Here is a 26803-nt window from a genome sequence, read left to right as displayed (position 1 = left end):
ATAACCACAAACAGGCAACCCTTCTCCCCAGGGGAGGGCTCAGTGCCTGCCCTGAGGGAGCGTGGACGTGTGTGCAATGCAGCTGTCTCGCTGGCTCAAACCGATGTGAGCAGAGACTTTAGAATTTTTGTTACAGTCTTCATTGGGTACAGAGTAGTCGGAGTTTTAGGGTCTTAAAACACACACACACACACACACACACACTACTCCTGTTGCTTTTTCACAACTACTGTGACTGCAAAGTTAAAAAGTGAAGAAGAGAGTGATTGTGATTTCTCTTCCTGAGGATGCTGTCTTTTGGTACCAAATTGGGTGAATACAGTTTGCAGTCAGGCTTTGCCAGAAGACCAAAAAAGTAGCTGCCCAGAGCACTTCTTCCGCTGTTGGAGGTTGTAGACAGAGCAAGGGCCTTAGAACCAGCTGCCACCAAGTTCAGTTCCTGGCTGTGCCTTGTACCATCTTGGTGACCTTGGGCAAGTTGCTTACTATCTCTGAGTGAAAGTTTCTTACCTGTAAAGTCAGGTTAATAATTTCTAAATGCTGGCTTATTGTGAGGATTGTAGATAATGCACATGAAGCTCAGAATGTGCTCAGGAAACCGAGGTGTGAACATATCTGTTCTGATATTGAACAGATCAATTCAAGATTCATAATTTATCATTTTTATTTTCTATCCTGGTGAAAATTTTGTGATGTTACAGTCTTAGAGCAGATAGAACCATTACGTGTTTCACAACCCATAGAAGGTTGTATACTTTGACAATACTATCACATTTCTGACAACTACGCTCTGTTGCTTTTTGCTTTGGGAAGTTGGGATTTTGGCTTCGCCCTCATCACAGTTCACATTTGTCTATTAGCAGACGCTATTAAGATGGAAATCATAGTGTTTCGCTCAGAATTCACAGCACATATCAGCTTTGATCCCCAGTAGGTCAGTGTCAGTGTCATTGGTGTGTTTTCCATGGTCTTCCAGCTTCATCCCCCATAATTCCTAGGGCAGGGGGCTGGATAAACAAAAATGTAAGGCAAAGAGTGGGACTGAGTTAAGAGGAAAAGGCAGTAAAATCACCAGCACACACTGATGGTAAGAAAGTTCTTCTCTTGTTCACAAATCAGAAAGCTAATGAGACCACCATGACGTAGGTGATGAACCACAAGCTTGTGAAAAAGACTTTTGTTGCACTGAAATAAGGCAGCATGATCCATCAGATAAGTGCAGGGTGTCCTGGACTCATGGGGTGTTATATGCTCACCTTCCGTCCAATCAGTATTGCTTTTAGAAATGGCTAATCCCCAGGACTGTACCAGCCCCAGCCTGGGCTCCCTATGGTCCTAGACCTGCCAAACATACAGAGGTGTGTGAGGTAGAGCACAGCATGAACTTGGCAGCCAGGCTCAGACGATGAGCATCCAGTTGAATGCCTCCTCTTCGAGACCCCGTTTCCCATAACCCGGCTTGGCTCTCCTTAGAGATTTTGAAAGTCATTCTGCTTGGATCTAACAGAGTGAGAGGCAGACCAGCACAAAGGTTACCTGTGAGAGCCCCAGAGTCAGCTTATATGGCTCCAAGTCCCAGCTCTGGCCCTTGTTAGCTATGTGACCTCCAGGCAGGGTACAACTTCTCTCTGTTTCTTCATTGGTAAAAAGGGGATAGTTGCTCCCTTGGGGTTGTTTTGATGAAAACTGAGACTTGAAAAACTCTAGCACAGAAACTGGTTCAGCATAGGCAAATGTTCTCAAGCTGACTTTGACCAGTTAAGCAAAGAAGGAGTGGTTAACAGGATCAGAATCTCTCAAAATCATTGGGAAAACTAGAGAATAAGACTCAAGGATTCCCAGGAATGACAGGAATGATGCTGCAGCGCTGATCTGATGAGGAAACTGATGCTGCCAATAAGTACCAATTGCTATATCGTTGCCACTTCTACACCAGGAGCTCAGTTTTGTGGGTGTTGTTACCGCAGCTACCACATGAAAGAGAGCTCCCAGTTCCTTCCTTGAGTCAAAAATCTGGCACAGGTGCATCCTGAGGCCACATGCCTGGCCCGAGCCGCAGAGTGGGCTGGGAAAGTTAGTATCTAGTATTTTCACCTACTGTAAGTGGAGGTAGTTATTGCCTCTCATTATGGCTCATAAAACAGGAGATTCCCTGAATATAGCAAGAGGTTCAGATGCCAGGGAGACAAACCTAACAAATGTGCAATCCATCCACCCAAAGAAAGACATCATCGACATAGAAAAATAAGAGGGTGTTGGGTGATACCCTATAGGCTTGTTACATCTCCGTCATTTTACACATTGAGATCAAACTCCAAACACCAAGAGACCCTCTGGTAAAGAGGTGCTGGTTGCCTACCCAACATTTCCCCCTTCTCTCTTAGTGTTGGACCCCTGTGTTATTGTGGGGAGTAATGTGCCCAGTTAATCAGACATATATCCCAACCTCCATTACAGGTAGGGTGGACGGCTACTGAGATGCAAGCAGAAGTCATTGGGTGGGGCTTCTGGGGAAGCTCTATAAAGGTGCCCTTTTGCCGTTTCCTCCTTTTTCCCTGCCCAGGACACAGAAGCAGTGGTTAGAGCTCCAGCACCACCTTACGATAATATAATAATCCTAATAGTAGAAGCCACTTGCCAAGGACGGCAGAGCAGAAATACAGAAAGCCTCTGATAACCTGTCATACCAGCCCTGGACCACCTAACATCACCCTTCTTTTATTGGCTGGGAAAAAAAGTCTTATTTAAGCCATCGTTACTCTGGGTCACTGTGACTAGCAGCTGAATGTAATTCTTACAGATACAAGCTGGCTTCAGTGGTTTCACAGGTGCTTCTCTTCTAGCAATCTAAGACGGCATCATCCTCTGGTGCATAGGAAAATCCCAGGAAGGCACTTGAGGCCCCAGAACTGCTGGCCATAGTGTCGGGAGTGCAGCCAATGGACTTTGACACAGCTTCTTGGGTGAACTCTGGGTCAAAGTGTTTCAAGTCAGCAGGTCCTGCCTGTGAATATAAGCCAATGATAAGAAGGGAACACTGGGGTCAGAGCTGTCAAAGGAGCCCACAGCCATGAGAGAGATGTTAATGCTCCCCTCTGAGTGCCCCACGGGCATCCTTACTTAATTGTCACTTATTTATGCATTTACATTGGTCATTGTACTCCATGAGGTCCAATAACAATCTATCAATTCCTCCATCCCCCACCCCAGCACCCTACCTGCTCCACACCAACCCTCCAGACGCTGCTGGTAGGAAGTAGATTGTGACATAAATGCAGTATGAATCAAGGACATAAAAACTGTGCACAACAGGGCTTCCCTGGTGGTGCAGTGGTTGAGAGTCCGCCTGCCGATGCAGGGGACACGGGTTCGTGCCCTGGTCCGGGAAGATCCCACATGCCGCGGAGCGGCTGGGCCCGTGAGCCATGGCGGCTGAGCCTGCGTGTCCGGAGCCTCTCACAACAGTGAGAGTGGCCCGCGTACCGCGCAAAAAAAAAAAAAAAAAGTTCACAACAGATACAGTACAGAGAACAAACTAGTGTTTCCCAGAGGGGAGAGGGGTGGGAGGAAGGGCAAAATAGGTGAAGGGGATTAAGAGGTACAAACTACTAGGTATAAAATAAGTTACAAGGATATAATGGACAGAACAGGGAATATAGTAATACTTTATAATAACTTCGTATGGAGTATAATGTATAAAAATATCAAATTACTATGTTGTACACCTGAAACTAATGTAATACTGTAAGTCAACTATATCTCAATAATAAATAAATAAGTAAAAATACATTCACATTCTTTGACTTGGTAATTCCCCAATTGGAATCCATCTTAAGGAAATAATCACAACTTGGGCATAGATATGCACTTAAAGCTATTCATCAGTCCGTTATGATAAAGAAAAAATGGTAATAACCTAAAGTTCACCATTAGGAACGTGGTAGAATAAGTTATGTTGCCAACATAGGGCTGAAATATTATACAGCCACTTAAAATCATACTTATAATGTCTTATATGACTTAGGGAAATAATGACTTAGTTTTTAGCAAAAAGAAAGAGGGGAGAGATGATATTTATATATATGAAGTGTGACCTATGTAAAAAACATAGAAAAGACTTGAAGGAAACATGCCAGTGGTGCTTTCTCTTGGGTAGTGAGATAATAAGCTTTTTCTCCTTGATGCTTTAAACATCTGTTTTACACACTTTCTAGAAAGAATACATGCCATTGTTATTATAAGGAAAAAAGCTACACAGAGAGAAAATCTTTACAGGGCTTGGCTCTGTCTGGGGGAGCTCCGTGACACAGCGGTTTAAAAACTGTAAAGAGCTCTGCGATGAGGGTTATTGGTGCTGAAAGTAAAGAAGTGCAGCCTGGCTCCTCACACAGAGCTGAGCTGGCGGCCAGGACTTCTGGGCTCTAGACCCAATTCTGCCTCTAACTTATGGGGTGGCCTTGGACAAATCACTGAGCCTCTTGGACCCTTGGTTCTCCCATCTGTAGAAAGACAGCGGGCTCAGATACCCTCCCCAGATACCCTCCAAGCTTCCATCAGCCCTGGGAATCCAGAATCTAGAATGTGAAGACCTCTTACCACATTAGGGTTGAAGGGTGGAGTCAGCCTCTTGTGGTACAAGTCGTCCCAGTTTATGGGGCTGAAGAATACGTGGTTCTTTATCTCAAGCTGCAGGAAGAAGGTGCTGATCAGAAGTAGCCCTTTCCATTGGCGTTCCCACCCCACCTCACATGCCTCGGAGCTCCAACTCTATTGGCAACCGGTTGTCAAGCCCTAAACTCTTTACCAGGAAGGTAACTTGCCGTTCTGGCTGGTTTCCTGGGACAAAGGAGTGTCTGCAGTTAGACTTCCCCCCTTCGCCATTATCTCGAACTCCAGCCTTCTCCTCATAGCAGTTGTTTATTCCACAGCTATTTAGTGAGCACCTACTCTGTACCATACTAGGCTGTAGAGGTATGTCAGTGAACAAGACAGCAGGACCTGCTCTTGGGGGCCCCAGGGGATCTTGGGGACCCCCTGTCCCCCATTCTGCTTCAGTGCATCCTGACTCTTCCAGAATTCTAACCAGAGAAATAGAGCAAATCGACTCACTATGGAAGATTTGGGAAATAAAGCCCCAAGAAAAGCGGCAGTTTCCCAAAGATCCGGAATTTAGGATTCAGCCCTGGGCGTGATTCACCACTTCTCTCCTAATCCAAACCAGTGCTGGCACGAACGTCCACCTGTTCCAGCAGGACCCTCTCTCTACCTGTGTTTCTCAAAGAATGATTCTCTGGCTCCATAGCAAACCCCCCCGGGGGGTTGCTACAAAGCCAGATCAAAACTATTTCCAGACGAACACCCAAGAAACTGGTAACACTCATTGCCCCCAAATTTAAAAAACTCAGTGGCTGGAGGGACTTTTTCTGAATATCCTTTGGGTTTTGATCTATGGGAATGTATCTTATTTTAAAAATCATACATATTTTTTAAGATGCAAATTTCCTCTGGGAAGGAGGGGACCTGTCTTCATGAAAGCCCTGTTCTTTAAGCTGTCCAGGGATGGGCAGGCAAATGCCCTAAATGCTGTTACACTTCACAGTATCTGGCACATAGGGCAGTTTGTAAAAGCACTACGTGCTGGGCGCTGGCCTAGGTGTTTGTATATATTATTTAATCTTCATAAGAGCTATGAGCTGGGTGCTGTTATTACAGATGGGGAAACAGGTGCACAGAGAGAGGCTAGCCATGTGCCCAGGGTCCTGCACCTAGTAATTGGTAGAGGAGGGATCGGAACCCACGTAGTCTGTCTCACAATCCATGCATCTCAACTTCTACGCTAGAAGAGCAAGCTTCTAGGGCGCATGCACAGCTGGGACAAATTATGAACCATAAGATACAAAAAGGCCAAAAACCAACTGTCGCTTCTGAGGCGCTGGGAGCAAAAGCAGGATACCGGGCATGAGCCCTGCACACACCACCACCAAGGGGGTGGGCAGACAACCTAAGCCACCCCTCCTGCCCAACCCACAGATCTGCCCCTACTCTCACCCCATTTAAGGAATGAGTCCACCCCCCTCAGAGAGCAAGCAAGGGCACCTGTTACTTTTCTTTTGCCCCCTCGTGCTGTATAGCACAAGTCCCAGTAAAGCCCTGCCTGAATTCCCGTCTGGCCTCTCAGCGTACTGTCACACTGTAATAATTTGTGTTCGTCTGTCTGCCTTCCCCTCCTAAACTTAATAAGGGCAGAGACCCAGTCTAACGAACCCCTAGCGTTTAGCTCAATGCCTGGCACACAGGAGGTGCTGCATAAATACTGGTTGAATAAAGGCGTTAGAATGAAGGAAATAAGTAGGCAGCTGTGACTCTCCAAATGCGTGAATTAGCAGTGCCTGGGTTTAGAAAATAGCTGGATGCATGTCACTGCTTCTGGGTTGCCTCTGCAGGAAGCTGAGAGCCCCACGAGGGGCCAGTGCTCCGCTAGCAGGTCACTTACAAAGTCTGTTTGGGAGCCCAGCCGCTGCCTCTGGTCCTTGTGAAGCAGGGCTTGCAGGAGGTCGCAGGCGGCCACTGTCCGGCCCCCAGGGATCCGTAGCGGCTGGTTCAGAATGTTCTCATACATCTGGGACAAATCTTGGCTGTAGAAGGGCGGCTGGTGAGAGAGAGAGAGAGAGAGAGAGAGAGAGAGAGAGAGAGAGACGGGAGGACCATCCATGCTAAAGTGGGCACAGTTCTCAGGGACACTTGGAGCAAAGTGGGCAGCTGGAAGGATTCAGCCAGACCTGTGTCTCTGCGATGGCTCACGTGGCAGATGGGAGAGAGACAGAGACCTAAGGGCATCCAGCACAGTGCACAGGCTGTTGGGAAGGCCGAGAAGTCTCTCCCCACCAGTGTGAGGCTTGTGGACCCCCCAGGTGCCTCCTCTATCCCATGTCTCTTAATCCAGCTTGTGCAACGACTTTGCACTTTGCAAAGTTAACAGTTTCCTGTCATCATTTCATCCCAGCCTCACAACCATCCTTTGAGACAGGTTGTAATTTTTCAGATGAGAAGAGCAGGCAGCCTAGGATTGGGTCCAGGGGCTGGTTCCACAACCTGCCAGCACTGTGACCTTTCTGGGTCTCAGTTTCCTTGTCATGAGGCACCACAGGAGTAACGTGAGACGGTATACTGTAAAGTGCGGAACTGACTTTATTGAAAAAATATATCTAATCCTTGTGTTCACTTTGGCATCATCTTTTTTCAGCTTGGAGAGGAGTGATGGCTCATTCAGTTCCTCAAGGAGCCTGAGGAGGCCACACAAGGGACAGATCCACCCCCATCTCTTCCAGAGTCCGCTATACCCCACTCACCAGGCCGTGCAGCATCTCGTAGAGAACAGCCCCCAAGGACCACCAATCCACTGCCCGATCATAAGGCTCTTTACGAAGCACTTCTGGAGCCAGGTACTGTTGAGGGGAAATACATGTATCTGAAAGACACTCAGCCTCCGTCTCCCCATTTGTAAGCAAGGCACTTGGAGGAAAAGCTAAACAGGGGTTGATCCTGCTGTGATATTTACTTGTCTGTGCCTATGTTTATTCAGCATCCATTTGTCAAAGACCTGATTTGCGTGGGGCTCTTTGCCAGTGTGCTAGGGACATAGAGGAGATCAGGCAGGACTGCCCTGTACAGTTGTATGTGTTGTGCATCACACAAAAGTACCAACCAAAGGGGTAAAAGGGGCTGCAAGCCTGGCTATGATCAACTTACCAAGCCATAACCCTAGTATAGGGGTGCATCTGACAACTGACATATATTTATTTTTAAACTCAGGGCTGGGCCATTCCCTCGCTTCCCCTGTGGTCCCTTTCTCAGCTCCCAAGAAGGCCAGGGGGTGATTGCTCCAGGGACCCCCTTATAAAGACGGGTGGTCATGGCACACATGGAGAAAAACAAAAGCTAAGTTCCTGTCCCATGCCAGTTCGGGAGGACTTGCCAGCCCTGCAGCCTCAGTTCCCCACCCCCAATCCAGACATCTGTCCAAGCAGCTGGGAAACCCTTTGGACCCAAGGTCCAAGGAGTTTAAGGAAAGGTTTTTAACCCCAAAGCTGCAGGGAGGCCTTGGCAGGACAGAGAGATGTATGTGAATTACTGCTGAAACTCGCAAATTTTAACCCTCCAGGATCTTGGTGGCTGGAAGAAGGAGGTAGACCAGTGTCTTCCCCCTTGCAAACCTTGATCTTAACTGTCAGGCCAGGGCCTCCTGTGGCACGTGGACTTCACCCTGTAGGGAAGTGCTGTCCAATACAGTAGCCACTAGCCACGCATGACTGCCGAGCATTTGAAATGTGGCTGAGCTGAGCTGAGAGGGACCATAAGTATAAAAGGCATACCAGATCAAAGACTTAGTTAGGAAAACAAAGAATAAAGTATTTCAACAATTTTATGTGGATTGTATGTTGACATGATACTACTTTGCCTGTGTTGGGTTAAATAAAATATATTACTAAAATTGATTTCTCCTCTTTCTTTTTTCTTTTTAAATGTGCTTGCTGGAAAATCTTAAATTGCATATATGGTTTGCATTTCTGTTCCTATTTCTATCGGACAGCACTACTGCAGGGTTTCACCAGCCGGGTCCCAGCAGCCCCTAGAGCTGGTGCCCCCATGACACGGAGGAGGGAACCAAGGCTGAGTGTACAGCCGGCTCGGGGAAGTGCTTGGGTGGAAGAAGTGAGTCCCTCTGATATAAGCTGGTGGCCCTAATCAGGAGCTGTGGCCTAATCCACTCCCAGCCTTGCGCCTCCCAGGAGGTTTAGCTTACCTCTGGGGTGCCACAAAACGTGGACGTGGTCTCCTCAGGCTCTACACCTTCCTTGCAGAGGCCAAAATCCGTCAGCACCACGTGTCCCTATAGAGGAGGGAGGGCAGGGGTGGGAGGGTGGTCTGAGCCAAAGGTATACCCAGGTTTATCCCCAAAGCCCAGATGCCACATCTGGGGCAGCAGCTGTGGGGTCTGATGTCCCTGGCAAAGGCACGAGCTGGCGGCTCCACTCAGAGACTCAGTGCTTCTAACCTGGATGCTAAGAGCAGCACAGGGGCCAGGTGGGGAGATGGCATTGCACTGTCTACCCCCAGCTCATCACAAACTCAGATCGACAACCTACAACAGCAGCAGTTCCAGAATGTTCTCGCTGGAGGGGCCTAGTGGCAGCAGCCCCCTTAACAGAGGGCTGGGGACCCAGAAAGCATGCCTTGTGGCAGCTGAGCGAGAGGGTGGTTGGTAGAGCAGTGAGTGGATGCTGTGGGGCTCTGTCCAGATCCCCTCTTTAGGAGCTGTCCCACGCATCCCCCCATGCTGGGCCATTGCCCTCATCCAAAGTCATGCCCCCACTCAAGGGGCAATCCCCATCCAATGACTGGTCAGTGTGGGGGCACAGATGCCCAGCCTCCTTGCCTCAGTCTGGAACAGTTCAAAGAGTCATCCCAGCTCAGGCCCACCCCACCCCTGTACGATCAGCTGAGGAGGCCTCACTTGCAACCACAAGGCAGGCGAGCTGCTTCCTCTTCCCAGTCCTGCCTCCTCAGCCCCTTAAACGTGGATCTCTTGAGAGTGTCCCCCAGGCAGCTTCTGCACCCAGTGGCCCATCTCAGAGTCTATTTCCAGGGAACACAGTCTGTGCCACGGAAGGACTACAAAATCCTCGAGCCTCCACATGACTCCACCCCTGCCCCCCACCCCATATACACGTACACGCACATGGATACGTAGCCACGTGTACACATAACGCATATGCGTGTACATATATGTGTGTATACAGGCATAGGCACACATGCACACACATACTTGAATGCGTCCCTAGCCACATGCACGCATGCACAATGTGTGCACACACACTCATGGGCACACAGCACACACGTGCGCACACATACCCACCAACCTGGCCGTCCAAAAGAATGTTCTCTGGTTTCAGGTCCCTGCAGAAAACGAGAGAAAAGGGCGCTGTGATGTCACAGCTGCTTAGTGACATGAGCTGGGGACCGGGGTCCTGCAAGAGGAATCTTCATGGAGATGCAGAGATGCACAGGGAGAGCCCGAGGAGGATGGGCACTCAATCTCAGGAAGGAGGGGGCCCCCACTCGCTGGCGGGCCCTCCTCCTCAGACAGAGGACCAGGTTCGCCAGGATTTCAGCAGGGTCTGGGGGTTCATACGACGCCTGGCTGTTGGGGCAGAAGGGCCAGGCCTAGCTCTGAGGCACAGGCAGGCCTCACCTGTAAATGATGTTGAGGGAGTGCAGGTAGCCAATGGCGCTGGCCACCTCGGCGGCGTAAAACCGGGCCCGGGGCTCCAGGAACCGGCGCTCCCGCTGCAGGTGGAAGAAGAGCTGGAGGGGGAGGAGACAGGTGAGCGGGTTCCTGGGGGGCTCCAGCTCCTCGAGAGTGGGGTGGGGGGCAGCTGGCCAAGTGACCCACTCTCTAAGCTGCAATGTCCTCATACAAGGAAGGGCATGCCGGTCCCTGCCCCACAGAGCGGGCAAAGTGTCGGCAGGAAAGATGAATTAGCAGGGGTGGACCACCTACTGAGTTTCAGGCTCCAGCCAGACCCTCTCATGTCTCTAATCTCCTTTAATCTTCCTGACTACCTTCCAGGTATCAAGTAGGAGGCCAGTTTCACAGAAAAGGAAACTGGAAGAGTCAGAGCTGTCAGGTGACTTGCCCAAGGTCACGTACTGTAATCGGCAGAGCTGTGATGTGAACCCGGGTGCGTCAAAGATGTACTTTTCCTCCAACCCAGTGATAAAATGATTATGATGGTTAGACTGAGCCTAGGTTAGATCTGCTCCCGGGCCAGTTGCTTTGGTCTATTTGGCTGGCAAAGAAAGCCCTTTATCTCCACCGGGGAATTTAGGGATGCAGGACAAAAACTTCCCTCTTGGCACCAGGCTAAGGAGCATGAGGTCACACAGGTTAAATCTGGGGTCACTGAGAAGGGCCATCTTGTCATCTTGATCAGAGAGGCAGAAGAGGGAGCCCAGCTTATCCCAGCTGTGCTTCTGGGGCACCAGGTGGCCTCAGATCATTCCCACAGGGACTGGTCACTCCCATGCAGTGTTCTTTGGTGTAAGATGGGGGCATTAGAAATACTGACCACAGAGCTCCTCTAACATTGACCTTTCCCAGGTCCACTGAAGGGATTGTGGGCAGCTCTGCTTGGAAGTCAAGTCATGATGATGGCTGGGAGTTCGATAGACCTGCCTTCAAATCCTGGCTCTGCCGGGTACAGGCTGAGTGGCCTTGAGCAAGTGAGTTACCTGCCCGAGCCTCGGTTTTTTTTAGCTGCAGAATGGGTCTGTTGTAAGGATGAGGGGAGATTGTTCCAGAACCTGGGGCACCATAAGCATGTGGGATGGAAAACTCCTGCTGAGGGCTGGGCAGGGAAGGCGCCAGGTGGACCTATACCCACCTCTCCCCCGTTGACATAGTCCAGCACAAAGTAGAGCTTCTCCGGCGTCTGGAAGGAGTAGCGCAGGCCCACGAGGAAGGGGTGGCACACGTTCTTCAGGAGCACGCTGCGCTCCGCCATGATGTGGCTCTGCTGCAGAGTCACACAGACGGGCCGTGTCACCGCCTACACGGCCACCTCACCCAGGACCTTCTCGTGCCCCTGCTCAAACACCCACCGTGACTCCTCACTGCCCTCAGAGCCAAGCCCAGGCTCCTTGCTTAGTATCCAGGACTCTGCGGTCTACCTCATCCCTGACCAGTCCACGTGGGTGCACCTCCAGCCCTGGATCCAAATGCCCCGCCCCCTCCCCGGGACGGTAAGCAAAGCTATGTTAATACCGCATAAATGAGTCCCAAGGACAATCCTGCAGAGGGAGCAGCTGAGCGTTATCCACATTCAGCCTTGGTTGCTGTCCCCCTGCCTGGATGCCGTTTTCAGACCATCAAAATCCTAGCTTCAAGGCCAGCTGCAAGGCCACCTCCTTCAGCTTTCTGAAGGACACCTTCCCTTCGATGTCCTTGTTAACATTAATTCCCTCTCCTGAGTCCTCCAACTTGACATCCAGTTCTCTCTCAGGGCCCGCTCTGTCCTTCTCATGGAGTTGGTGTTAAGAGATTCAAGTCAGCCAAAGTATCTAGAACTCCCCGTTGGCTGTAGCTTGAAGCGCCTTTGGAGAGCCTGAAGTGTGACCCCCACGTTGCACAGATGGGGAGGCCGGCACCTGACAGAGCAGAGGACTGGTCCACCATGGAGCCCTGAATCTTTAGGGGAAAGCAGAGAACCGGGCCGGGTCACCTGCAGGCCCTTGGGGTAAGGCGGTTAGCCTGCCTTCCTGGAGAAGGGTCAGCATCCCAGGCACCACCTGGCCCCCCTGCTGGGCCACCTCTGCGCCCAGAGTTGCGACGCATCTTTGGAAGCCACCTGAGGCTGGGGGCGGGGGGTCGTCAAGAAGCAGGAGAGGAGATGCCTGGGCCCAAGCCCTGGTACCTCTTTCTTCTTTAAGATGGACTTTTTCTGTAGCACCTTCACTGCGTAGAACATCCCGTCGGACTTGTGCTTGGCCAGTAGGACCTGAGCAGAAAGACAAATGCAGAACCCGTGGTGACTACTCCTCCAGGCTTTGTATTTCTCGATGGCAGTGCAGGCCTCCAGCCCCTGCCCTGCGCCCATGATTCTGCAGGTTGTAAGCTCCCTCTCTGCATGTGCAGGTAACAGCAGGCGGCAGAAGAGGCCAGAGAAGGGGAGACCCAGGCCTTCCAAGCTCACGGGTCACTCACCTTCCCGTAGTTTCCTTTGCCGATGACTTTGAGGAAGTCGAAGTCAGTGGGCCGGGCACTGGGGGACGAGGGAGGAACAAGGGTCAGCATTTGCAAGCTTGGGAAACTCGATGCTTTAGTTCAAATCAGAGCTTCTTTTTAACTTTGAAGCTGGAGAAGGCAGGGAGCTTTCTAAGAACGCCACGTTCTCCCAGCCAGGAGGGTCTTATAAGGCTGGCCCCTGCCCCTGGGGATCTCACAATCATGTAAAAACAGACAAGGCCGGGAGAAAACCAGACGCAACAGCATAAAAGGCAAAGGAATCTGACCTCCGAAGACTGAGAAGGGCCTGGAGGGTGGGGAGCTGCTAGTAATGCAGACTTTGGGGGGATACTTCAGCCACAGGGCTCAGCATGGGCAGAGGCTGGGGAATTAGTGGGACATGAAGCTAGGCGCCGGTCCTAGGCCCAGATGGCAGAGGATCTTGACGCTGGGCCAGAGAATTGGATTATATTCCCAAGGGGAGGGGGGAGCCAGGTATGAGGGGAGCCAGGGAGGAAAGTTATATGAGAGATGAGAACTCACTTTGGGTTGGCCGAAGGCCCCAGGTTGATATTCCCATTGGCCCTTGAGGGCTAGAAACATTTAAAGAAAGAAGTGATTAAAATCAGAGGGTCCCTAGTCCTTGGCTCCCTCTCTTTCCCCTGGTCCAAGTCCTGCTCCTTTTCCAGTATCTCTATTAGGCTTCTTCCCTCCCTCCCTCCCTCCCTGCCTTCCTCCCTCCCTCCCTCCCTCGTCCCTCCCTCCCTCCCTCCTCCGTCCCTCCCTCCCTCCTCCCTCCTTCCTCCCTCCCTCCCTCCTCTCTCCCTCCCCCATCCCCCCTCCCTCCTCCCTCCTTCCCTGCCTCCCTCCCTCCCCCTCCCTTCCCCTCCTTCCCCCTCCCTTCCCCTCCCTCCCCTCCCTCCCCCTCCCTCCTCCCTCCCTCCCTCCCCCTCCCCCCTCCTTCCCTCCCTCCCTCCCTCCCTTCCTTCCTTCTTTCCGTCCACCTGCCAACCCACCCACCATCTCACCTGCTTCACACAACAGCCTTGGGAGGCTGCTGGCCGTTGTACCAAATATGAGTGTGAGGAAACTGAAGCCCAGAAAAGAGCCATCCAAGGACTTCCAGGATGCCCCACTGGCATGAGAACGCAGGTGTCCTCAGGGCCAATCCCATGATTTCCCACCCCATTTACTTCTTGAAGCCCTTGCCCAAGTCTCTTCTCTCTTTACCCTGTAAACGTCCCAGTTCTGTGGGCTCACAGTGACCCCTGCGGGCACCCCCAGTCCTGGGACCGCCCACGCGGCTGACTGGGACTTCCAGGGCTTTCCTCAGCCTTGGGAGGAAGTGAGCCCCCTGGTGGTGGGTGGGGGAACCAAGACCCACTCACCTGCAGACTGCGGGTCCCAGCAGGGCAGGAGTCCATCTTGTAACAGTGATCAGGTGGGCTCTGGGGACACAAGGAGAAGCAGGATGAGAGAGCTGATGTTGGGGAATTAGTGTCACCTGTCTGGGGCCTTAGGCACCACTGCCCTCTCCACCCTTCCCCAACCCAGACACCTGCCCGAGGTCAGCAACCCCTGCGTGGGACAAGAAATGATATCCCCTGGACCCAGCCTCTCCCATCAAACATCTCAGGAGGGAGAGAGAGGATGGTCAGCGGTGGCCCCTCCTAGGCTGGGTCCTTTCAAGGGTTGAGGATGGCCAGGGCAGCAAGATCCCTGTGAGCCAGGGCAACTCTGGATATCGGGGGTGGCCAAGGCTGGAAGGAGACTTGCAGAGCATGAAGTCTGAACCCTTCCCCCCATGTCACTGGTGGGAAGTCTGAGGCCCAGAAAGGGACTTGCCTAGGGTCCCACAGCTTGTGAGGGGCAGGCTGGGCTCCCCTGGATCCCTGTGGACGGCCCCGGGCTGGGCTCTGTGCTGACTATTATCTCTCTGCCACAGAGACTTCCGCCTAATGTCCCTGGAAGGGCAGCTGCCCTGGGGACCTTGGGCCAGAGCCATGGACAGACCCACTGACCTATGTCTATCTGAGATGAAACAGTGGAGAGTGTGACCAACGGTCTATGTGGCCAGGAGCATATGTCTTCCCTGCCCCCAGCCTTCAGGGTGGGGGAGGCCGGTATGTCCAGGCCCTGGCTCAGCGTGCCCAGGACCCCAGAGCCCTATCCCTGCTTGGAAGGTCAAGGCCAAGAACCGAGACCTCACCTGAGAACCCAGTTGCTCGTGCAGGCTGCTGGGCACTGTGCATGCCAGGACCACAGCTTTGGCCTACTGTGGGACCTGGGTTGCAGTAGAGACCACCCGTCTTTATAAGGGGGTCCCTGGAGCAATCACCCCCTGGCCTTCTTGGGAGCTGAGAAAGGGACCACAGGGGAAGCGAGGGAATGGCCCAGCCCTGAGGAGCCCTGAGCCACGGAACTGCCCAGATAGGGAGTGCGGCCTGGCTTCAGCCAGTGCCCCGTGTCTCTGCTCCCGCAGACAGCCCACACGCCCCCCTGGCCTGGCCCTGACAGCCCCTCTGCCAGGCCCTGGCCTCCCCAGCCCCACGTACCTGCACAGCCTGAGGAGAGGCCGCGGGGAGAACCAGTGGTTGGAGCCGGAGGATGGTCAGTGGACAAGAGAGCCTCTCTCTGTTCTCCCAACAAGGGCCGAAGTGTCTGTGCCTGGCGCCGGCCCGGCCCCGGCACCCAGCTCGGAACTCCCGGCCGCAGCAAGGGGGCTGTTGATGTCACGCGGGAGCCAGCGGGGCTTAAGAAGGGACGGAAGACCTCTGTTCCCTCGGGGACATCGCCTCCCCCTGGGGGGTGTGGGTGGAAGGCGGTGAGCGACAGCTGCCAGAGAGCCCGGGCGACGCTGGGGCTTGTTAGAACGCGTGTGAGAGTGTGGGGCAAGGAGTGTGTGTGCAGGTGTTTCGTGCAGAAATGTGTGTCAGTGTGTCTGTCTGTCTGGTGTACCAGTGTGTCCCTGTATGTCAGGGTATTTGTGCATCCGTGTGACCACATTTGTATAATTTTGTCCGTGTGTCTGTACATCTGTGACTCTCTGTTCTCACTGTGTGGAGATGTGCTTCAATGAGTCTCTGTGTAGCGTAGTGTGTGGACATGGCAGTGTGTACCTCTATATATGTTAACGTGCTGTGTGTATGTGTATAAGTGTGAGTCTGTGTGACACCTGTGTGTGACAGTCGTCATTGTGTGTCTGTGTTCATATTGGTGTATATCAGTAAATTGTGTGTGTGTGCTGTATGTGTGTGTGTGTGCGTGTGTGTGTGTGTAGGGGGCCTGTCTGTGAGGAGACATGTTCCCCAGGGCCTACCAAGGCCTGGTGCAGACCATCTAGGGCTGAAGATGAGGTTCCAGAGACCTCACCGTGGCAGCCGAGAGCCCTTTGCCTCCCAAGAACCTGCAGGTGTTTCAGAGCCCGGGTGTCTGGTTCAGTCAGCGTGGCCTTGGTCTTTGCTGAACACCTGGCCCTCTGGGCCTTTCCCTGCCGGCCCTCCGGGGCTCTGGTCGCTGTCTCCAGGGCAGGGCTGGTTGGCTATGTAAGAGCCAGGAAGCAGGGTCCCGGTGGCACCCTGGTGCATGAAGGCCTTGCTGCCTGGTGCGATAATCAGGTACTCACAGGGTCCCTTCCTCTCTCTCGCGGAGGTTACATGGGGCGTTCTGGGGAATGAAGGAGTTGACAGGGCCTGACTAAGCTCCTGCCCTTCTGGAACTTTCTATGTGGTTACCACATGCCACACCCAGACCTCTGTAGCTCACCACAGGGTGGGTATCTGTGCAGCTGGGGCCGAGGGGGCTGGTCAGGGAGGGACCTAAGCCCAGTGGCCTTGGGGGTTGTCTGTGGGCTCTGAAGCGGGGGCGTCATACGAGGAAAACCCAAGAAAAGTATCAGAGCTCTCCATTTTTTAAGAACAGAAATGTTGAACCAATACACAGATGGACAGGATATCATGTTGGCAAAACAAATGCCCAGAACAATTCTTTTCAATGATGAGACACTGATGCAGCCTTCATTTAGGAGCACTGCTTAGAACAGGAAAACAATAATAAAAATAATAATAACCTCAGTGTCCCACAGTAGGGCACTTCAGAATACCCGCCGGCTGTAATAGCGCCCTCTCTGGAACTTACATCCCTCTTGAGAGACTGTCCCACTGCTATGTTCGCTTCTCAGTTAAAGTCCTTGAAAGAGTTGTCTGGACTTGGTCCCCACTCCCCCTCCTTTTCTCTCTTGAACCCATTCCAAAGAGGCTGTCATCCCAACATGCCTCCAGAAGAGTGGACCAATGACCTCCTGTGGCAGAGCCAGCGATGGATTCTTCGTCCTCATCTAAGTCAGTGTCTCTGAGGACATAACCTGTTTTTCGCAGCTGGCTTTAGGATCTCCCGGTTTCCCTCCTGCCTCGTGGATTGCTCTTTCTTCAGATCTTCCACTGGATTCCCCTCTTTTTTACCCTGAAACACTGGCCCGGCCTCTATCTATACTTGTTCCCCAGTTGACCACAACCAGTTTCATGGTTTTAAGTGTCGACTAAACGCCACGATTTCCAAACTCATCTCTCTAGTTCTGCTTCTCTCCTGACTCTGGCTTCTCTGACACTTCACTAGTTAGATGCCTAGAGGTGCTTCACTCTTAACATGTCCAAAAGGAAAGTCTTGAACCTTATTCCTTCCACTCTGCCCCAGACTACTCCTCCCTCTGACATCCATCTCAGTAATGGTACTACCACCTACTCAAAAGTTCAAGCCACCAACTCGGAATTCATTCTAGAAACTCTGCACCCTCATCCCTCCTCCATTCCACCATGAAATCCCATTAGACTCCACCTTCAAAATATATCCAGAAACTACTGCAACCACCCTGTCCTGAGCCACCATCATCACTTGCATGGATTATTGCCCTAGCATCCCTACTGTGTCCCTATTTCTTTTTTTTTTTAATTAATTAATTTTTATTGGAGTAGAGTTGCTTTACAATGTTGGGTTAGTTTCTGCTCTACAGCAAAGTGAATCAGTTATATGTATACATATATCCCCTCCTTTTTGGATTTCCTTCCCATTTAGGTCAGCACAGATCATTGAGCAAACAGTAGGTTCTCATTACTTATTTATTTTATACATAGTAGTATATATATGTCAATCCCAATCTCCCAATTCGTCCCACCCCTCTCTTCCCTCCTTGGTATCCATAAGTTTGTTCTCTACATCTGTAATTCTATTTCTGCTTTGCCAATAAGTTCATCTGTACTATTTTTCTAGATTCAGCATATAAGCGATATTACACAATGTTTGTTTTTCTCTTTCTGACTTACTTCACTCTGTATGACACTCTCTAGGTCCATCCACGTCTCTGCAAATGACACTATATCGTTCCTTTTTATGGCTGAGTAATATTCCATTGTATATATGCCTGTGTCCCTATTTCTATCTTGAGCCTCTAGAATCTTTCTTCACCAAAGCCAGAGTGACCCTTTAAAACTGGAAATCAGATCATGTGACTTTGTTGCTCAAAAACTCCATTGTTCTTCCCACCACACTTAGGATTCAGATCCAAAGTCTTTTCCACAGTCAACAAGATTCCACGTGACCCGGCTCCCATCTCCATCTCCACCTGGGTCTCCAGGCCCTCCCTCTCACTACACTAGGACCTGTCTGGCCTTTTTGCTGTTCCTCAAACACACAGAGCTCCCTCTAGTCTCCTGTCCCTTGCACTTACGTTTCCCTCTGCTTAGAATTCTTCCCCCAGATGTCTGCATGGCTGCCTTCCACTAACATCACAGAAGTCTCTGCTCAAATGTCACCTCTCAGAGAGGACTTTTCTGATTGTGCATAACTGATTGTCCCAGTTTGTCTTGGACCTAGGGGTTTCCTGGGATGTGAGACTTTCAGTGCTTAAACCAGTACAGTCCTGGGCAAACCAGGATGGTTGGCCACACTGCAATAAAAGTCCCACCGGTTCCCCATCCGGTGTAAGACCTCACTCTCTGACACCTTATCCTGCAACTCTTTAATTGTTTATTTTCTGTCTTGAACTAGAACATCGGCTCTGTAAGTGCAAAGATTTTTCTTGTTCACTGTTGAATCTCCAGCATCTAGATCAGAACCTGGCATATGGCTGGTGCTCAGTACCTATTTGACTGATGAATCAAGGGACGAACTGATAAGATAAATTATAGTACATACATAAAATGGAAAATTACCCAGCTAAAAAATGGTATACGAGGGCTTCCCTGGTGGTACAGTGGTTAAGAATACTCCTGCCAATGCAGGGGACACAGGTTCGAGCCCTGGTCCGGGAAGATCCCACATGCTGTGGAGCAACTAAACCCGTGCGCCACAGCTACTGAGCCTGTACTCTAGAGCCCGCAAGCCACAATTACTGAAGCCCGTGCGCCTAGAGCCCGTGCTCCGCAACAAGAGAAGCCACCGCAATGAGAAGCCTGCGCACTGCAATGAAGAGTCGCCCCCGCTCACTACAACTAGAGAAAGCCCGCAGCAACGAAGACCCAACGCAGCCAAAAATAAATAAATAAAATAAATAAATTTATTAAAAAAATGGTATACAAGCTTATGTGAATCAAAACGGGAACATACATGTGATACAACGTCAAGGCAAAAAGCAGGTTTCCAAATGGTAGGTGACCAGGAATACCATCTTTGTAAAGAAAGTATAGACATGCAAATAACCATCAAAGAGACGGCTGGAGGGACACGACCCAAGGTGACAGTGGGTTACGTTCCTTTTTATCTTTGTACCACTGTGTAAAAATTCTCAAAGTGTTGCTGTTCACTTAATACTTAGGTACTAAGTCCTGGTGGGAGCTTTGACATGCTTGCTGCCCCCAAACACACTCTCCCATCACCTTGACTGTGACTCCTACACCTGAGCAAACTCTCAGCATCTTTCTCTCCTGGTACCACTGCCCTCTGATTTTTCTGGCCAGAGGCTGAATGAACATCGATACTTTTCCCCTGACTCTTCAGACCTGCAGAGACCCCTGCAAACTCCCGGCGGGGGGGTAGTCCAAGCTCCTCCGTGAACCCTCCAGCCTGTTCCTCCCCCTAACTTGCCCCAGCCTAGACTTGCATCCCTCTGCCCCATCACTACACTCACCTGCCCCCATCTCCCTGGACCTGCTGAATGCGGTGGGAGTGCGGGTGGTGTCACACAGCTCCCTCTTCTTGGAACACTCCCCTGACCAATCTGGTCTGCTCAGCTAACCTTTGTACCTGTCCTCGCTCGCCTTCCCCAGAAGCCCCGCCAGACCACCCCCAGTGCCATGAACCCTAGCTCCCTTCCTTGGGTCCACTTCTGTTATTACACTGTCTTCACTCTACTGTCATTTATTCCTTTACAAGCCTGCCTGCCCAGTGCCCAGCAATGACATACCAATGACAGTGCATACCAACTGGGTCTTATTTTGTTCCTGCAGTGCCATGGGTTAGGAACTATCATCATTGCTGTTTTAAAGAGGAGGAAACAGGCATGGAGAGGCGAAGTGACTTGACTGAGACATCTAGGTAGTAAATGATATAACTGGGTTTTGAACCCAGGCAGTCTGACTCCAAAGCCCATGGCCTGGAATTTCAGGAAGAAGTTAGGAATTTAGAAAAGAAAGGAATGAAGTTAGTGGGAAGGAAGTTAGGATGAAATGGGTTAGTTAGGAAGGAAGAAAATTAGGCAGCTGAGAAGGCAGAGAATTAGTTGAGAGGGAAGGAAGGAAAGGAGCAAAGAAGGGATGGAGGGGGACCTCCCCGGCGGTCCAGTGGTTAAGACTCCGCGCTTCCACTGCAGGGGGTGTGGGTTCGATCTCTGGTCGGGGAACTAAAGATCCCACCAAAAAAAAAAGAAGAAGAAAAAGGAAGGGAGGAGGGAAATTATAGAAAAAATGAAGGAAGGGAGTTAGCAAGGAGCGTGTTAGGAAGGAAAGAAGTCCATAGGGTAGTTAGAAAGGAAATTAGCTAGGTAACTAGTTCCCCAGTTTGGTAGACCAACAGGCCGGCAGGCAGGTGCCCTGCTCACGGCTGAACCGCTCACCTGAGAAGGCTGTATCCCAGCTCAGGTCCTGGGCAGCAGTCCCGTGCCCAGCTCTGCCTTCCGGCCTCTCTGCATGGTCCCTCTGACCTGAAACCCAACCCTGACTTGCCGAACAACCTTCCTGGTCAGGAGCGACCTGTCACCCACTCGCTCAGGCTCCCAAACCAGCTGAAGTTCAACCTCCCAGACCTGCTGGCTGGGAACCGGCTGCAGGGCTTTCCAGTTACTAATTAACCGCTGGACCTGAATCACGACGCTGGCTGCTCCCACTGGCTCCTCCACGGGGCCCTGCCCTGGGGACCCTTTTGAAAAAGGTACAGCACAGCTTAAGTTGTGTGACCTTGGGCAAGCGACTCCAGCTCCCTGAGCCTCATGTGAATCGGTGATGACGGTGTGTGTTCTGCCTTACAGGGAGGAGCTCTGAAGTCCCTTTAACACTGTCACATTTCACTCTCTGAAATCTTCCCTCCGCCCCCCTCCACCGACCCCCACCTCCAATTCCAGCTCAGATGCTGACTCTCCCACATAGCCTTCCCTGATTCCATCAGCGGAGTCACTTTCCCTTTCTCTTAGAGCCTGGAGAACTGACCATGGAAAGGGCTTGTCTTGCACAGCTCTCCCTGATGGGGACGACCCGCCTCTGGGATTAGCCCAATCGTGGATCCATCCAGAGAGGGGCAGCTCATTCCCTCCGCGGAGCCAGCCTCATCACCTGATACCTCTGGCACTCTCTTGTGTTGACCCAAAGCCAGGGCACAGAGCTCACCTGGTCTTGCACTGCCTGGGCACCGTCCTGGAAGGAGAACCATGGCTGAGCTGACACCCATGCCCCGCTCGGCTTTTTGGAGAACTGAGGCTCAGGCACCAGGGCTCAGCTCACCCCAGGCTTTCTCCTGCTTGATCTGAAGCTGCCCAGACCAAGGGTTCTAACTCAGGGAAGGCGTAGGGCCTGGCCTGCTGGACAGGTGAGAAAACCTCTGCCCAGTGCCCCCTTCTTAGCAGGCAACTCAAGAGTCTGACTGCCATGCTGCCTCCTTCGCTGCCTTTTTATTAAAATGTCAACAATTTCCCAGTCATTCTAGTGCCTTAGAAACTGGCTGCTCTAACGTGCTCTGGAGGAACCCTGCACACCTCATTCCCAGCCTCCGCCAACACACAGCGGCAGGTGTCTGGCTCCTGCCCCGAGAGAAGTGGTGGCTGGCCAAGGGCACCAAGCAAACCAGGGCAGAGCCCCGGGTCCTGCCCCTTTCCGGACAGAGCTGCGCCTGCTCTGCCAAGCTCCTCCTCCCCTACATCCCTCCTCCCACACACTCGCAAAGCCAGTTAAAAAAAAAAACAACCCACATAATGGTGTTGCATAAACTGTAGGGAACAATTCCAACATACCGAAGACTTTGAAATAAACAGTGAAAGTTTCTCCTCCAACCCACCTTCCATCTCATCGCCAGGGGTAACTGCTGTTAACAAAACGGTGATTCTCCTTCCAGACTTTTGTCTGCGCCCTCATCTACATATCGCACCAATTTTCCCCCCAGAAAAATGGGCCGTACTATACCTATTGTTCAGCAACTCACTTTCTTCCCTTCACACACAGCTTTCCATGTCAACACATACAACATTTTAAAAAACATCTGTATCACATTGTATATTGTGGGATTAATTTCCCATTCCTATTTCCTATTCACTCTTCCTTTGCTGATGGACATTCAAACTGTTACCAAAATCACAGTAATTCTAAGCGGGGCCGCAGAGAACATCTTTGTGTTAATATCCTGTGACCTTGGGCAAGCGTTTCCGTCTGATAAACTCCTGCAAGTGGGAGTGCTGGGTTAATTTTGACCTATCTACCAAATTACTGTAACGAGCTGTACCAACTGACATGGCTATCGGCAGTGCTTAAACTTGCCCATTCCCCTCAAAATACTGCAGAAAATAGCCAAGGCCACCCCTACCCTGATGCCACTGCAGTAAGGCAATCCCTTCCCATCTTCATCTTCCTTCTTCTTTCCCCTTCCAATCTCCCTGTCTCTTCTCTCTCAGCTGGCTGGATTCTGTAGTTTGGGTGTGAAGGTCAAAGGTTTGTTCTCAGGGATGAGAAGGGGAAACGAGAGCCTGAACCAATAGGAACCCACTTCCGTGAAAATTCCCTCCACCTTGACATTCCTCAGCCCACTTTTCTGTGCTTTATCTGGTCCCCTGTCCCTACTCCCACCAATACCCCACACTTGCACACACCCTCTCACACCTGCAGATTCATCCATAGGCCGAGGGAATAACAGGCATTGGACTGAAAAGCCTGTTACCCAAGTGGGCTGGGCGCAGGACGCTTGGGCCAACATCGTTCACACACAGGCCAGAGATGAGCCCCCCAGTTTTCTCTTAGGAAAAAAGAGTTTTAGAAAGTGATAAATGTACCAAATTTTAAAAATCAAGCTGGACTATGAGGTGGATAATGAAAAACTTCAGTTCCTTGTCTCATTCCTCATCGACAAGGAACGCACTTTAGCTGCTTCCTTTGGTAATCACGTCCACGTGTCTAAATAGCATGATTATACTGCGATTCCTCCATCTGTCATTTTTAGAAATTCTCAAGTGGCTTCCTTCTTTTTCTTTTTCTTTTTCTAACACCTTTATTGGAGTCTAATTGCTTTACAATGCTGTGTTAGTTTCTGCTTTATAACACAGTGAATCAGCTATACATTTACATATATCCCCAGATCTCCTCCCTCTTGCGTCTCCCTCCCACCCTCCTTATTCCACCCCTCTAGGTGGTCACAAAGCACCAAGCTTATCTCCCTGTGCTATGCGGCTGCTTCCCACTAGCTAGCTATTTTACATTTGGTAGTATATATAAGTCCATGCCACTCTCTCACTTCCTTCTTACAATATTTAGATCTCGCTCATCCAAATACACACTTCTGCTTTTCCTAAAGTTAATTAGTAATTGCCTCATTCGATGGCTTGAAATATTGAACATATACCTCTGCATACATACACACACGTATATAAATTCTCTCTCAAACTCTCTGATAGAGTTGAAAATAGCCTCCTAATACAATAATATATCGATTTCAGTTTGTTTGGTTGTTTTTTTCTCATCCTTCCTGGGGACTTTCATCCTTCTGTCCTCATCTGGGCAGCTGCTCAGTTGACAACTTGGCCCTTCCTTTCCCATCACTCTAGAAATTCCCTTTGTCCCTCTCCTTTTTTAAAAAATTAAATTAAATTAAATTTTTTTGGCCATGCCGCGTGGCGTGCAGGATCTTAGTTCCCTGACCAGGGATCGAACCTGTGCCCGCTGCAGTGGAAGCACAGAGTCTTAACCACGGGACCGCCAGGGAAGTCCCCTTTTTGTCCCTCTCCTTGTTGGAGGTCCTATTTCCTGGATCCTATGTTGTCCTCTTTTTTTTTTTTTAACATCTTTATTGGTGTATAATTGCTTTACAATGGTGTCTTAGTTTCTGCTTTATAACAAAGTGAATCAGCTATACATATACCTATATCCCCATATTTCCTCCCTCTTGCGTCTCCCTCCCACCCTCCCTATCCCACCGCTCTAGGTGGTCACAAAGCACTAAGCTTATCTCCCTGTGCTATGCAGCTGCTTCCCACTAGCTATCTATTTTACATTTGGTAGTATATATAAGTCCATGCCACTCTCTCACTTCATCCCAGCTTACCCTTCCCCCTCCCCGTGTCCTCAAGTCCACCCTCTATGTCTGCGTCTTTATTCCTGTCCTACCCCTAGGTTCTTCAGAACCTTTTTGGTTTTTTTTTAGATTCCATATATATGTGTTAGCATATGGTATTTATTTTTCTTTCTCTGTGTCCTCTTTCTTTTTTTTTTTAATCTTTAAAATTGTGGCCAAATCTACATAAATAAAATTTGCCATTTTAACCATTATGAAGTGGACAATTCAGTACCATTAAGTCGTTTCACAGTGTTGTACAACCACCATCATTATCTATTTCCAAAACTTTTTCATCACCCCAAAGAGAAACTCTGTAGCTATTAAGCAGTAACTCCCAATTCCCCCTTCACCACAGCCCCTGGTAACCTCTAATCTACTTTCTGTCTCTATTGCCTATTCTAGATACTTCATATAAGTGGAAACATACAATATTTGTCCTTTTGTACCTGACTTATATCACTTAGCAAAATGTTCATCCATGTTGCTTAGCCCATTTTATGGTTGAATAATATTCCATTGTATGGATGGATATACCAGTTTTTGTCTACCTGTTCATCTATATTTTGTCTACCTATTCATCTATCAGTGGACACTTGGGTTGCTTCTACCTTTTGGCCATTGTGAATAATGCTTCAATGAACACTGGCATACAAATAATCCGTTTTCAAATCTTTTAAGTGTATATACTTAGGAATGAAATTGCTGGGTAATATGGTAATTCTATATTTAGCTTTTTGAGGAACCAAACTTCTCCTTGAAGAGCCAAAGTTTTCATGGTGGCTGCACCACTTTACATTCCGACCAGCAGTTTCTCCACATCCTTGCCAACAATTATTATTTTTCTTTTTTTTTTTTTCGATTAAGGCATCCTAGTGAATGTGACATGGTATCTCATTGTGTTTGTTTTTTTTTTTTTTCCTTTTTTCCCACGGTACGCGGGCCTCTCCCTGTTGTGGCCTCTCCCGTTGTGGAGCACAGGCTCCGGACGCGCAGGCTCAGCGGCCATGGCTCACAGGCCCAGCCGCTCCGCGGCATGTGGGATCTTCCTGGACCGGGACATGAACCCGCGTCCCCTGCATTGGCAGGTGGACTCTCAACCACTGCGCCACCAGGGAAGCCCTCTCATTGTGGTTTTGATTTGCATTTTTGCAATGACTAATGATGTTGAACATCTTCCCATGTGTTTATTAGCCATTTGTGTCAATGTATCTTCTTTGGAGAAATGTCTAGTCAAGTCCTCTGCCACTTTTTATTTGGGTCGCTTGTCTTTTTGTTGTTTAGTTTTAGGAATTCTTTATATATTCTGGTTATTAAACTATTGTCAGATATAAAATTTGCACCTATTCTCTCCCTGCAGGTTTTCTTCTCACCTTTTTGATAATGTCCTTTGATAGACAAAAGTTTTTAATTTTTAAAAATAAATTTATTTATTTTTGGCTGCGTTGGGTCTTCGTTGCGGTGTGCGGGCTTATTGCGGTGGCTTCTTTTGTTGCGGAGCATGGGTTCTAGGCACGTGGTCTTCAGTAATTGTGGCTCGTGGGCTCTGGAGCACAGGCTCAGTAGTTGTGGCACACGGGCTTAGTTGCTCCGCAGCATGTGGGATCTTCCCGGACCAGGGCTCGAACCTGTCTCCCGCATTGGCAGGCAGATTCTTAACCACTGCGCCACCAGGGAAGTCCCCAAAGTTTTTAATTTTGATGAATTTCAACTTATCTATTTTTTTTCTTTTGTTGCTTGTACTTTTGGTGTCACATCTAGAATCCATTGTCAATTCCAAGGTCATAAAGATTTACCTCTGTTTTCTTCTAAGGGTTTTATGGTTTTAGCTCTATTTTTTATATAGTGTAAGGTAGGCATCCAACTTCACTTTTTTCCCATGTGGGAATCCTATTGTCCTGTTCTCATCCCTATTGAATGGACCTGACACTCTTTATCAAAAATCAATTGGCTGGGGCTTCCGTGGTGGCGCTGTGGTTAAGAATGTGCCGGCTGATGCAAGGGACATGGGTTTGAGCCCTGGTCCGGGAAGATCCCACATACTGCGGAGGAACTAAGCCCGTGCGCCACAACTACTGAGCCTGCACGCCTAGAGCCCATGCTCCGCAACAAGAGAAGCCACTGCAATGAGAAGCCCGCGCACTGCAACGAAGAGTAGCCCCCGCGTGCTGCAAGTAGAGAAAGCCTGCACGCTGCAACTAGAGAAAGCCCACATGCAGCAACGAAGACCCAACACAGCCAAAAATAAAAATAAATAAAATAAATAAATTTATTAAAAATATCAAT

At 50.1% G+C, this 26803-nt stretch overlaps 1 protein-coding gene across 4 annotated transcripts; it reads right to left on the bottom strand.

Moving 5' to 3' along the window:
• Positions 1 to 914: 914 nt before the first annotated feature.
• Positions 915 to 20943, bottom strand: SGK2 (serum/glucocorticoid regulated kinase 2). 4 transcript variants are annotated; one of them, XM_067708187.1, is made up of 15 exons: positions 20829 to 20943; positions 15340 to 15585; positions 14173 to 14232; positions 13328 to 13377; positions 12764 to 12821; positions 12474 to 12557; positions 11445 to 11576; positions 10253 to 10365; positions 9921 to 9957; positions 8804 to 8890; positions 7350 to 7445; positions 6494 to 6649; positions 4597 to 4686; positions 2799 to 3004; positions 915 to 1007 (listed from the first exon to the last, which is right to left on the bottom strand). In XM_067708187.1, exons 3-14 carry the CDS (start codon positions 14206 to 14208, stop codon positions 2840 to 2842), a joined length of 1104 nt encoding a protein of 367 aa, XP_067564288.1. In that variant the 5' UTR covers positions 14209 to 14232; positions 15340 to 15585; positions 20829 to 20943; the 3' UTR covers positions 915 to 1007; positions 2799 to 2839. The 4 variants fall into 4 exon arrangements, with proteins under 4 accessions (XP_067564288.1, XP_067564289.1, XP_067564286.1 ...); XM_067708188.1 differs by lacking the exon at positions 20829 to 20943 and having other exon boundaries at positions 15340 to 15936; XM_067708185.1 differs by lacking the exons at positions 14173 to 14232; positions 15340 to 15585; positions 20829 to 20943 and adding an exon at positions 13813 to 14112.
• Between the last annotated feature and the right edge of the window lie 5860 nt (positions 20944 to 26803).

The sequence above is a fragment of the Pseudorca crassidens genome, chromosome 15 (assembly GCF_039906515.1).
Source record: "Pseudorca crassidens isolate mPseCra1 chromosome 15, mPseCra1.hap1, whole genome shotgun sequence".
Lineage (NCBI taxonomy): Eukaryota > Metazoa > Chordata > Mammalia > Artiodactyla > Delphinidae > Pseudorca > Pseudorca crassidens.
The sequence above is the reverse complement of the archived record's forward strand: the minus strand, read 5'-3'. Positions and strand labels throughout refer to the sequence as shown.